The sequence below is a fragment of the Phyllobates terribilis genome, unplaced genomic scaffold (assembly GCF_046119375.1).
Source record: "Phyllobates terribilis strain yellow unplaced genomic scaffold, ASM4611937v1 Scaffold_8__6_contigs__length_399053987, whole genome shotgun sequence".
NCBI classification, from domain to species: Eukaryota; Metazoa; Chordata; class Amphibia; order Anura; family Dendrobatidae; genus Phyllobates; species Phyllobates terribilis.
Window position 1 is genome coordinate 207,074,173 of NW_027362768.1, and position 14,129 is coordinate 207,088,301.

Consider the following 14,129-nt stretch of genomic DNA (forward strand, 5'->3'; position numbering starts at 1 on the left):
ACCATCTCAGGGCACAAGTGCCACATAAAAGGAAGATTAAACAGAAAATTGCCCACAATTGTGAGAAATCTACATCCCAGGAAATTGGAATCATGTCATGAGCTGCACATTAACCTGGTAATTGCTGCAGGGGTTTTAGAAGCCAGGGACAGTCACAGTATCTGCAGTTCTTCATCCCTAAACTTCGTAGTCAATCCATCACCCACTGATCACAGCCCGAGCTCCCAGCAGACATTGCTTCTCAGCACAGGAGCAGAGTCCTTATCACTATGTGATGTGAGAAGGGTAAAGTGCAAGACACAAGGTTAAGGCAAGTCCTTGTAAACTACAGAACAAGATGAGGTTTTCACACAAATGATAAAGTTTGCCTTCCTATTGCTGGGGAAGATATGACGCCAGGCCTGAGTGCTGCCGGTGAGTGCGGGTGCACAGGCTGCTCCTCCAGCCAAGAGCATATGAAGCCAGGCCCGAGTGCTGCCGGTGAGCGCGGGTGCACAGGCTGCTCCTCCAGCCAAGAGCATATGAAGCCTGGCCTGAGTGCTGCCGGTGAGTGCGGGTGCACAGGCTGCTCCTCCAGCCAAGAGCATATGAAGCCTGGCCTGAGTGCTGCCGGTGAGTGCGGGTGCACAGGCTGCTCCTCCTCCAGCCGGGAAGATATGACGCCAGGCCTGAGTGCTGCCGGTGAGCGCGGGTGCACAGGCTGCTCCTCCAGCCAAGAGCATATGAAGCCAGGCCTGAGTGCTGCCGGTGAGTGCGGGTGCACAGGCTGCTCCTCCTCCAGCCGGGAAGATATGACGCCAGGCCTGAGTGCTGCCGGTGAGTGCGGGTGCACAGGCTGCTCCTCCAGCCGAGAGCATATGACGCCAGGCCTGAGTGCTGCCGGTGAGTGCGGGTGCACAGGCTGCTCCTCCAGCCGAGACCATATGAAGCCAGGCCTGAGTGCTGCCGGTGAGTGCGGGTGCACAGGCTGCTCCTCCAGCCGAGACCATATGAAGCCAGGCCTGAGTGCTGCCGGTGAGCGCGGGTGCACAGGCTACTCCTCCAGCCGAGAGCATATGACGCCAGGCCTGAGTGCTGCCGGTGAGTGCGGGTGCACAGACTGCTCCTCCAGCCGAGACCATATGACGCCAGGCCTGAGTGCTGCCGGTGAGTGCGGGTGCACAGGCTGCTCCTCCAGCCGAGAGCATATGAAGCCAGGCCTGAGTGCTGCCGGTGAGCGCGGGTGCACAGGCTACTCCTCCAGCCGAGAGCATATGAAGCCAGGCCTGAGTGCTGCCGGTGAGTGCGGGTGCACAGGCTGCTCCTCCAGCCGAGAGCATATGAAGCCAGGCCTGAGTGCTGCCGGTGAGTGCTGCTCCTCCAGCAGAGAACATATGAAGCCAGGCCTGAGTGCTGCCGGTGAGAGCGGGTGCACAGGCTACTCCTCCAGCCGAGAGCATATGAAGCCAGGCCTGAGTGCTGCCGGTGAGTGCGGGTGCACAGGCTGCTCCTCCAGCCGAGAGCATATGAAGCCAGGCCTGAGTGCTGCCGGTGAGCGCGGGTGCACAGGCTGCTCCTCCAGCCGGGAAGATATGACGCCAGGCCTGAGTGCTGCCGGTGAGCGCGGGTGCACAGGCTGCTCCTCCAGCCGAGAGCATATGAAGCCAGGCCTGAGTGCTGCCGGTGAGCGCGGGTGCACAGGCTGCTCCTCCAGCCGGGAAGATATGACGCCAGGCCTGAGTGCTGCCGGTGAGCGCGGGTGCACAGGCTACTCCTCCAGCCGAGAGCATATGAAGCCAGGCCTGAGTGCTGCCGGTGAGTGCGGGTGCACAGGCTGCTCCTCCAGCCGGGAAGATATGACGCCAGGCCTGAGTGCTGCCGGTGAGCGCGGGTGCACAGGCTGCTCCTCCAGCCGAGAGCATATGAAGCCAGGCCTGAGTGCTGCCGGTGAGTGCGGGTGCACAGACTGCTCCTCCAGCCGAGAGCATATGAAGCCAGGCCTGAGTGCTGCCGGTGAGCGCGGGTGCACAGGCTACTCCTCCAGCTGAGAGCATATGAAGCCTGGCCTGAGTGCTGCCGGTGAGTGCGGGTGCACAGGCTGCTCCTCCAGCCGAGAGCATATGAAGCCAGGCCTGAGTGCTGCCGGTGAGCGCGGGTGCACAGGCTACTCCTCCAGCCGAGAGCATATGAAGCCAGGCCTGAGTGCTGCCGGTGAGTGCGGGTGCACAGGCTGCTCCTCCAGCCGAGAGCATATGAAGCCAGGCCTGAGTGCTGCCGGTGAGCGCGGGTGCACAGGCTACTCCTCCAGCTGAGAGCATATGAAGCCTGGCCTGAGTGCTGCCCGTGAGTGCGGGTGCACAGGCTGCTCCTCCAGCAGCGAACATATGACGCCAGGCCTGAGTGCTGCCGGTGAGTGCTGCTCCTCCAGCACAGAACATATGAAGCCAGGCCTGAGTGCTGCTCCTCCAGCCATCATCCCACACGCCAGCTTCAAACCAACCAGCGGCTTCAGTTCTGTCAGTGAGAAAAGATTGTCTCCATTGTCATCACACACCTTCAAAAACCGGTAATGGAGCAGACCCCAATCTAATGGAGCAGCAGATTATGGAAGGATAATTTTCATGAAGATGTCCTCAAGATTTGGAGAGCAGAGTGACAGCAGTCATTAGGGTTAACAACTAACCCATTTCACAAGGTGTCCAGGAGAGGGGTGACTGAAGCCGACACTGCTGGCCCCAGGAGGGAACATCTCCCTGGCGGTAGCAATTTCTAGGATTCCGCCTCCAGTCTCAGTGACGAGACAGACCCCCTTTGCCTTGTACTGTAGAAATTCTCCGTAACAATAAGTCACGCCGCTGTCGTCGTCTTGTTCTTGAATTCTTCTTCTCTGGAGGTGGAGACGTCACAGCATCATCTGTAGAAAACAACAAGAAACAGATTCACTTCCCTCCTTGAGATGGATTACAGGCAGTGTCTTCCGCCTACACACCAACTATAGCTCGTAATATTTTGCAACATTTTTTCCACAAATTTTAGCAAAATCTGGTGCACATTGTTGTATTTTTAAAGACACCAAAAATGCTTCAAGCTCCGGTCTAAAATCCATAACATATAGGCAAAAAACGCAACGTGCCATTACACACAAAAACCAGCCCACATGGAGCCTGGAGGAAAATCATAAGCTTAAATCATCCCCATCACAGCGGCTGCACGGCTCCGGCCCGAGGAACAAGCGGGTGCTGCAGGGGGAACGCTCCTGGCCATTTATGTTTCTCATTGGCTCATTAAAGGCAATCTGTCCCCCCTGGGGGATATCTGACCTCTACTATGAGCATACAGGTGATAGAAATGTAACTCTATACCTACCTGTATGGCCCATAGTAGAGGTCTGATGGGAGTCTGTCCCCCCTGGGGGATATCTGACCTCTACTATGGACATACAGGTGATAGAAATGTAACTCTATACCTACCTGTATGGCCCATAGTAGAGGTCTGATGGGAATCTGTCCCCCCTGGGGGATATCTGACCTCTACTATGAGCATACAGGTGATAGAAATGTAACTCTATACCTACCTGTATGGCCCATAGTAGAGGTCTGATGGGAGTCTGCCCCCCCTGGGGGATATCTGACCTCTACTATGGACATTCAGGTGATAGAAATGTAACTCTATACCTACCTGTATGGCCCATAGTAGAGGTCTGATGGGAGTCTGTCCCCCCTGGGGGATATCTGACATCTACTATGGGCATACAGGTGATAGAAATGTAACTCTATACCTACCTGTATGGCCATAGTAGAGGTCTGATGGGAGTCTGTCCCCCCTGGGGGATATCTGACCTCTACTATGGGCATACAGGTGATAGAAATGTAACTCTATACCTACCTGTATGGCCATAGTAGAGGTCTGATGGGAATCTGTCCCCCCTGGGGGATATCTGACCTCTACTATGGGCATACAGGTGATAGAAATGTAACTCTATACCTACCTGTATGGCCATAGTAGAGGTCTGATGGGAGTCTGTCCCTCCTGGGAGATAACCTGACCTCTACTATGGACATACAGGTGATAGAAATGTAACTCTATACCTACCTGTATGGCCATAGTAGAGGTCTGATGGGAGTCTGTCCCCCCTGGGAGATATCTGACCTCTACTATGGACATACAGGTGATAGAAATGTAACTCTATACCTACCTGTATGGCCATAGTAGAGGTCTGATGAGAGTCTGTCCCCCCTGGGGGATATCTGACCTCTACTATGGGCATACAGGTGATAGAAATGTAACTCTATACCTACCTGTATGGCCATAGTAGAGGTCTGATGGGAGTCTGTCCCCCTGGGAGATATCTGACCTCTACTATGGGCATACAGGTGATAGAAATGTAACTCTATACCTACCTGTATGGCCATAGTAGAGGTCTGATGGGAGTCTGTCCCTCCTGGGAGATATCTGACCTCTACTATGGACATACAGGTGATAGAAATGTAACTCTATACCTACCTGTATGGCCATAGTAGAGGTCTGATGGGAGTCTGTCCCCCTGGGAGATATCTGACCTCTACTATGGGCATACAGGTGATAGAAATGTAACTCTATACCTACCTGTATGGCCATAGTAGAGGTCTGATGGGAATCTGTCCCCCCTGGGGGATATCTGACCTCTACTATGGGCATACAGGTGATAGAAATGTAACTCTATACCTACCTGTATGGCCATAGTAGAGGTCAGATATCTCCCAGGAGGGACAGACTCCCATCAGACCTCTACTATGGCCATACAGGTAGGTATAGAGTTACATTTCTATCACCTGTATGTCCATAGTAGAGGTCAGGTATCTCCCAGGGGGGACAGACTCCCATCAGACCTCTACTATGGGCATACAGGTGATAGAAATGTAACTCTATACCTACCTGTATGGCCATAGTAGAGGTCAGATATCTCCCAGGAGGGACAGACTACCATCAGACCTCTACTATGGCCATACAGGTAGGTATAGAGTTACATTTCTATCACCTGTATGTCCATAGTAGAGGTCAGATATCTCCCAGGGGGGACAGACTCCCATCAGACCTCTACTATGGGCATACAGGTGATAGAAATGTAACTCTATACCTACCTGTATGGCCATAGTAGAGGTCTGATGGGAGTCTGTCCCCCCTGGGAGATATCTGACCTCTACTATGGGCATACAGGTGATAGAAATGTAACTCTGTACCTACCTGTATGGCCATAGTAGAGGTCTGATGGGAGTCTGTCCCCCCTGGGAGATATCAGACCTCTACTATGGACATACAGGTGATAGAAATGTAACTCTATACCTACCTGTATGGCCATAGTAGAGGTCTGATGGGAGTCTGTCCCCCTGGGAGATATCTGACCTCTACTATGGCCATACAGGTGATAGAAATGTAACTCTATACCTACCTGTATGGCCATAGTAGAGGTCTGATGGGAGTCTGTCCCCCCTGGGAGATATCTGACTTCTACTATGGACATACAGGTGATAGAAATGTAACTCTGTACCTACTTGTATGGCCATAGTAGAGGTCTGATGGGAGTCTGTCCCCCCTGGGAGATATCAGACCTCTACTATGGACATACAGGTGATAGAAATGTAACTCTATACCTACCTGTATGGCCATAGTAGAGGTCTGATGGGAGTCTGTCCCTCCTGGGAGATATCGGACCTCTACTATGGGCATACAGGTGATAGAAATGTAACTCTATACCTACCTGTATGGCCATAGTAGAGGTCTGATGGGAATCTGTCCCCCCTGGGAGATATCTGACCTCTACTATGGGCATACAGGTGATAGAAATGTAACTCTATACCTACCTGTATGGCCATAGTAGAGGTCTGATGGGAGTCTGTCCCCCCTGGGAGATATCTGACCTCTACTATGGACATACAGGTGATAGAAGAGTAACTATATATATATATATATATATATATATATATATATATATATATATATATATACAGGTGCATCTCACTAAATTAGAATATCATCAAAAACTTAATTTATTTCACTTCTACAATGCAAAAAGTGAAACTCATATAGAGTCATTACAAAGGGATCTATTATACAGAGGGATCTATTATATAGAGTCATTACACACAGAGGGATCTATTATATAGAGTCATTCCAGACAGAGTGATCTATTATATAGAGTCATTACACACAGAGCGATCTATTATATAGAGTCATTACACACAGAGCGATCTATTATATAGAGCCATTACACACAGAGGGATCTATTATATAGAGCCATTACAGACAGAGGGATCTATTATATAGAGTCATTACACGCAGAGGGATCTATTATATAGAGTCATTACACGCAGAGGGATCTATTTATATAGAGTCATTACAGACAGAGGGATCTATTATATAGAGTCATTACAGAGGGATCTATTATATAGAGTCATTACAGACAGAGGGATCTATTATATAGTCATTACAGAGGGATCTATTATATAGAGTCATTACAGACAGAGGGATCTATTATATAGAGTCATTACAGACAGAGGGATCTATTATATAGAGTCATTACAGACAGAGGGATCTATTATATAGAGTCATTACAGACAAAGGGATCTATTATATAGTCATTACACGCAGAGGGATCTATTATATAGTCATTACACGCAGAAGGATCTATTATATAGTCATTACACGCAGAGGGATCTATTATATAGAGTCATTACACGCAGAGGGATCTATTATATAGAGTCATTACACGCAGAGGGATCTATTATATAGAGTCATTACACGCAGAGGGATCTATTATATAGAGTCATTACACGCAGAGGGATCTATTATATAGAGTCATTACACGCAGAGGGATCTATTATATAGTCATTACACGCAGAGGGATCTATTCTATAGTCATTACACGCAGAGGGATCTATTCTATAGTCATTACACGCAGAGGGATCTATTCTATAGTCATTACACGCAGAGGGATCTATTCTATAGTCATTACACGCAGAGGGATCTATTCTATAGAGTCATTACACACAGAGGGATCTATTCTATAGAGTCATTACACACAGAGGGATCTATTCTATAGAGTCATTACACGCAGAGCGATCTATTCTATAGTCATTACACGCAGAGGGATCTATTCTATAGAGTCATTACACGCAGAGGGATCTATTCTATAGAGTCATTACACGCAGAGCGATCTATTCTATAGAGTCATTACACACAGAGGGATCTATTCTATAGAGTCATTACACGCAGAGGGATCTATTATATAGAGTCATTACACGCAGAGGGATCTATTATATAGTCATTACACACAGAGGGATCTATTATATAGAGTCATTACACACAGAGGGATCTATTATATAGAGTCATTACACACAGAGGGATCGATTATATAGTCATTACACACAGAGGGATCTATTATATAGAGTCATTACACACAGAGGGATCTATTATATAGTCATTACACGCAGAGTGATCTATTATATAGAGTCATTACACACAGAGGGATCGATTATATAGTCATTACACACAGAGGGATCTATTATATAGAGTCATTACACACAGAGGGATCTATTATATAGAGTCATTACTGTTAGAACTCTCCTGTTGGTTTTTTTCTAGTTTGCTGGTCACATGACCATTTTTGCCTATTTAATCCGGCTCCGCCCTCCTGGCCTTGCTGGACTTCATTGTAATTACTACTCTTGAGCTAGCTTGGTGCTCTGTTACCTTTCTCTGTTAGTTTTGCTAGGTCTTCTGACCTCTATGTTCTTTGTTGTGTGTTTGTCTTTTACTGCTACAATTTCTGCTAGGAGGTGTCCAACTTTATCCCAGTCCCTAGTTCTTGTAGGGATCCCGCCCTTGCATCTATAGGTCTTCGTACAGACTAGCTGAGGACTTTAGCGGGTCTGATCGCAGGATCAGGTTCCCCGTTACATCGTAGGGATCCAGTTTAGTTCTATTGTTAGTTCTATTGTAGGGACAGATCTCCTGTCTTTCCTTAGTGCTTGTAGCAGATCATAACAGTAAGTCCAGCCCAAAAAAAATTTCTCTAAGGAAAGACCTCCAGTTTCCATCATGGTCTCGGTTCAAGATTTGGCTCAACGCTTGCAGGGACTCTCTCTGGAGGTGGCCGAGCTCCAACAACACGTGAGTAGCTGTTCTGGAGCACATTTTCTGGAGCCAAAGGTACGTCTGCCTGATCTATTTTACTGCTGAACAACAAGATTTTTTTTCTTTTAAAAATGCTTGTTTATTGTATTTTCGTTTAAGACCCAGATCCTCTGGTGATGAATCACAGCGCATAGGGTTCATAATGTCACTTTTGCGCAAAGATCCTCAGGGATGGGCCTTTTCTCTCCAACCTAGTGATCCGTGCTTTAGATCAGTGGATAGTTTTTTTTCTGCTTTGGGTTTGTTGTACGATGATCTTGATCGTGTCTCATCTGCTGAGTCTGAATTGAGACGTCTGAGGCAGGGATCAGGTAATGTGGAAAAATATTGTTCTCACTTCCGTCGGTGGTCTGCCCAGGTGGGGTGGAACGATTCTGCTTTGAAAAGTTTGTTTCTTGCAGGGCTAGGTGAAAGGGTTAAGGATTTGCTGATTGCTTATCCCACACCTGGAAACTTGCAGGAGGCAATGCAATTAGCTATACGGGTGGACAGGAGACTGCGTGCAAGGGTTAATGAGAGTAAATCCTCTGCCATGTCAGCTCCGAGTCTTGAGAGGGTCTGTGCTGACAAAGGAGAGCCGATGGAGATTGGGGCGATGGCACCCCGCTCTCAAGAAAAAGACCGCAGGCTTTCTGGAGGTTTGTGCTTCTATTGTGGAAATTCTGGTCATTTCATTAAGAACTGTGTGCTTCGTATGAACAAAGAAAAAAAAATGGTCAGTCATGCATGTATAGCCTGTTTAAATACTAAGGGAGTATTCCTATCTGCTACTACCGCTGCTCAGGAAGAATTAATTGAATTTCGGGTATTTGTGGATTGTGGTTCTACTCTGAATGTGATTGATGGGGGATTCTTGGAAAAACTTAAATTAAAACCTAAACCTTTGTCATCCCCTATTGCTGTGGTTTCTGTTGATGGCTCTCCCTTGAAGAGTGTTACTCACAAGGTCTGTGAATTTCCCCTCACTATTAATGGTATTCATCAAGAGAATTTGGATTTGGTAGTATTAAATAATTTGCCTTCTCCAGTAATTTTGGGGTTGCCCTGGTTAAAATTGCACAATCCTGTACTGGATTGGTCTACCAATGAAATTAAGTCCTGGAGCCCTAAATGTTATGACAAGTGTTGTAACGGACGTATTGCTGCGGTGGAAAAAGGGGAATTACCTGTACCTATTCAGGATTTTTGGAGAGTTTTTTCTGAGGAGTCACAAATTTTGCCTCCCCATAGAGACTATGATTGTACCATTGAATTTGTCCCTGGAGCGACTCTTCCTAAAAGTCGTTTATTTAATCTTACTATTCCTGAGAGAAAGGCTTTGGAGGAATACATACAGACAAGCTTGGCCGCCGGTCACATTAGGCCTTCCAAGTCTCCTGTGGCTGTTGGATTTTTTTTTGTAAAAAAAAAAGATGGCGGTTTACGTCCTTGTCTGGACTTTCGTGAGATTAATAAAATTACTGTACGCAATCCTTACCCACTGCCATTGATTCCTGATTTGTTTAACCAGTTAGTGGGGGCCAAGTGGTTCTCTAAAATTGATCTCCGGGGGGCATACAATTTGTTGTGCATGAAGGAGGGTGATGAATGGAAGACTGCTTTTAACACTCCTGTGGGTCATTTTGAGAATCTGGTTATGCCTTTTGGTCTTACCAATGCTCCAGCATTTTTTCAGAATCTTATTAATGACATCCTTAGAACTTTGATCGGCAAAAATGTGGTTGTGTATTTGGATGACATTCTGATTTATTCGCCTGATCTGGAGTCTCATTGGCGGAGCGTACGTGAGATTTTACAGTTATTAATTGACAATTCGCTTTTTGCTAAGCTAGAGAAATGGGAGTTCGCTGTACAGAGAATTAGTTTTTTGGTCTACATTATCTCCAGAGAGGGCTTTGAGATGGACCCGGTTAAAGTTCAAGCTGTGCAGGAATGGCCTAGGCCTATTGGTTTGAAATCGATACAGAGGTTTTTGGGTTTCGCCAATTATTACAGAAAATTTTTTCTATTATTGTCAGACCGCTGACCGATCTCACCAGGAAAGGTGCTAATGCGGTTCAGTGGACTTCTGAGGCCATTGAAGCTTTTGTGTTTCTAAAGGAGAGGTTCACCTCTGCTCCCATCCTTATGCAGCTTGATGTGACTAAGCCGTTTTTGGTTGACGTTGATGCTTCTTCTGTGGGGGTCGGTGCGGTGTTGTCTCAGGAAAGCAAGGATGGAGTACATCCCTGTGCCTTTTTTCAAAAATTTTTTCTGAGACTGAACTTAATTACGATATTGGTAATCGGGAATTGCTGGCTATTAACCTCGCATTTGAACACTGAAGTCATCTCTTGGAAGGTGCTGAATTTCCCATTCAGGTTTTCACTGATCATAAAAATCTGATCTATCTTGATGCTGCCAAGCGCCTGAATGCCCGTCAGGCTAGGTGGGCACTTTTTTTCTCGCGGTTTAATTTTTCCGTTACTTACATCCCGGGTACCAAGAATGTTAAAGCGGATGCTTTGTCTCGCAGCTTTTCTCCCATGGTCGGTGCTGAGGAGGAGGAGGAGAGCATTTTACAAGAAGGTCTTGTGATTGCTACTTTGGACTCCGTTTTGGAGGATGAGATTCTTAAAGCTCAGGAGAATGCCCCATCTAACACTCCCCATGGGAGGTTGTTTGTGCCTAGGACCTTTAGGAGAGATTTGTTTGTTGAGTGTCATGAGTCTCGGTTGGCAGGTCATCCAGGAATTTCTGAGACCAAGAGACTTGTGGGTCGCAGTTTTTGGTGGCCTGGATGGCAGAAGGAAGTCATTAAGTGGGTGCGTCAATGTACTGTGTGTGCTAGATCTAAGTCTTCGCATGCTCCTGCTGCGGGGTTGCTTTGCCCTCTGGAGGTTCCTAGTGCACCTTGGACACATCTGGCTATGGAGTTTATTACTGACCTTCCCCCCTCTGAAGGTTTCACGGTCATCTGGGTGGTTGTGGACCGTTTTAGCAAGATGTGTCACTTGGTTCCCTTCATCAAACTGCCTTGCGCTAAGACACTCGCTAAGGCCTTTGTCAAGGAAATTGTCAGACTACATGGCGTTCCTACTGACATTGTTTCTGATAGGGGACCTCAGTTCGTGGCTCGTTTTTGGCGTGCCTTTTGTGACAGGTTGGGAGTTCATTTGTCGTTTTCCTCCGGATATCATCCTGAGTCTAATGGCCAGACAGAAAGAAAGAACCAGGATGTTGAGCAGTTCTTGCGTTGCTTTGTGGCAGACAATCAAGAGGGGTGGTCTGAGTTTCTGCCACTTGCTGAATTTGCTCTTAACAACCATACATCCTCTTCTGCTGGGTGTTCGCCTTTTTTTTGTTGTTCTGGGAGACATCAGTCTTTTGGGTCATTCTCCAAATTGGTATTGGCTGTGCCTGAGGAGGAGAGTTTTTCCGGTGATTTGGAGAGAGTTTGGACGGATGTGCGTGATAATCTTCAGGAGGCTAACAAAAAATCTAAGATGTACTTTGATAGGAAACGGCAAGAGGTTTCGTTTGCTATTGGCGACATGGTTTGGTTGTCCTCTAAGAATCTGCGATTGAGGATTCCTTCTAAAAAATTGGGTCCCAAGTTTGTAGGGCCCTTTAAGGTGCTTCAGATAGTTAACCAATCTGCTGTTAGGTTGGAGGTTCCTACCTCCTGGAAGATTAATCCGGTGTTTCATGTTTCTCTGTTGTAAAGAGCTGATGTGTCTGATGGTGACGCCTCTGCCACTGTTCCTCCGGTGGTGGAGGACGGGGAATATGAAATTTCCCGCATCCTAAATTCTAGACGGTATAGAGGGAGTTTGCAGTATCTCGTCGCTTGGAAGGGTTTCGAACCAGAGGATAACTCATGGGTGAGGGCGGATGATGTTTCTGCTTCCAGACTTGTCAGAGCGTTTCACAGAAGGTTACCTGATAAGCCCGGGCCTAGGGGATCCGGAGGATCCTCTTAGAAGAGGGGGTACCGTTAGAACTTTCCTGTTGGTTTTTTTCTAGTTTGCTGGTCACATGACCTTTTTTGCCTATTTAATCCGGCTCCGCCCTCCTGGCCTTGCTGGACTTCATTGTAATTACTACTCTTGAGCGAGATTGGTGCTCTGTTACCTTTCTCTGTTAGTTTTGCTAGGTCTTCTGACCTCTATTTTCTATGTTGTGTGTTTGTCTTTTACTGCTACAATTTCTGCTAGGAGGTGTCCAACTTTATCCCAGTCCCTAGTTCTTGTAGGGATCCCGCCCTTGCATCTATAGGTCTTCGTACAGACTAGCTGAGGACTTTAGCGGGTCTGATCGCAGGATCAGGTTCCCCGTTACATCGTAGGGATCCAGTTTAGTTCTATTGTAGGGACAGATCTCCTGTCTTTCCTTAGTGCTTGTAGCAGATCATAACAATTACACACAGAGGGATCTATTATATAGAGTCATTACACACAGAGGGATCTATTATACAGTCATTACACACAGAGGGATCTATTATATAGAGTCATTACACGCAGAGGGATCTATTATATAGAGTCATTACGCGCAGAGGGATCTATTATACAGTCATTACACACAGAGGGATCTATTATATAGAGTCATTACACGCAGAGGGATCTATTATATAGAGTCATTACGCGCAGAGGGATCTATTATATAGAGTCATTACACGCAGAGGGATCTATTATATAGAGTCATTACACGCAGAGGGATCTATTATATAGTCATTACACGCAGAGGGGTCTATTATATAGAGTCATTACACGCAGAGGGGTCTATTATATAGAGTCATTACACACAGAGGGGTCTATTATATAGAGTCATTACACACAGAGTGATCTATTATATAGAGTCATTACACACAGAGGGATCTATTATAGAGTCATTACACACCGAGGGATCTATTATATAGAGTCATTACACACCGAGGGATCTATTATATAGAGTCATTACACACCGAGGGATCTATTATATAGAGTCATTACACACCGAGGGATCTATTATATAGAGTCATTACACACAGGGATCTATTATATAGAGTCATTACACGCAGAGCGATCTATTACATAGAGTCATTACACGCAGAGGGATCTATTATATAGAGTCATTACACACAGAGGGGTCTATTATATAGAGTCATTACACACAGGGATCTATTATATAGAGTCATTACACACAGAGCGATCTATTATATAGAGTCATTACACACAGAGCGATCTATTATATAGTCATTACACACAGAGCGATCTATTATATAGAGTCATTACACACCGAGGGATCTATTATACAGAGTCATTATACACAGAGGGATCTATTATATAGAGTCATTACACGCAGAGGGATCTATTATATAGAGTCATTACACGCAGAGGGATCTATTACATAGAGTCATTACACGCAGAGCGATCTATTACATAGAGTCATTACACACAGAGGGATCTATTATATAGTCATTACACACAGAGGGATCTATTATATAGTCATTACACACAGAGGGATCTATTATATAGAGTCATTATACACAGAGGGATCTATTATATAGAGTCATTACACAGAGTGATCTATTATATAGAGTCATTACACACAGAGTGATCTATTATATAGAGTCATTACACACAGAGCGATCTATTATAGTCATTACACACAGAGGGATCTATTATATAGAGTCATTACACACAGAGTGATCTATTATATAGAGTCATTACACACAGAGCGATCTATTATAGTCATTACACACAGAGGGATCTATTATATAGAGTCATTACACACAGAGGGATCTATTATATAGAGTCATTACACACAGAGGGATCTATTATATAGTCATTACACACAGAGGGATCTATTATATAGAGTCATTACACACAGAGGGATCTATTATATAGTCATTACACGCAGAGGGATGTATTATATAGAGTCATTACACGCAGAGGGATCTATTATATAGTCATTACACGCAGAGGGATCTATTATATAGTCATTACACTCAGAGCGAT

The 14,129-nt window shown here is 46.1% G+C and overlaps 1 protein-coding gene across 1 annotated transcript in view; it reads right to left on the reverse strand.

Annotated features, from left to right (window-relative positions):
* Positions 1-2,382: 2,382 nt before the first annotated feature.
* EFCAB14 (EF-hand calcium binding domain 14) overlaps positions 2,383-14,129 on the reverse strand; it is a 40,848-nt gene continuing 29,101 nt past the window's right edge. Inside the window, exon 10 of the mRNA XM_073644065.1 lies at positions 2,383-2,893. Coding sequence (XP_073500166.1) covers positions 2,769-2,893 — 125 coding nt within the window. The 3' untranslated portion in view covers positions 2,383-2,768. The remainder of the gene's footprint in view (positions 2,894-14,129) is intronic.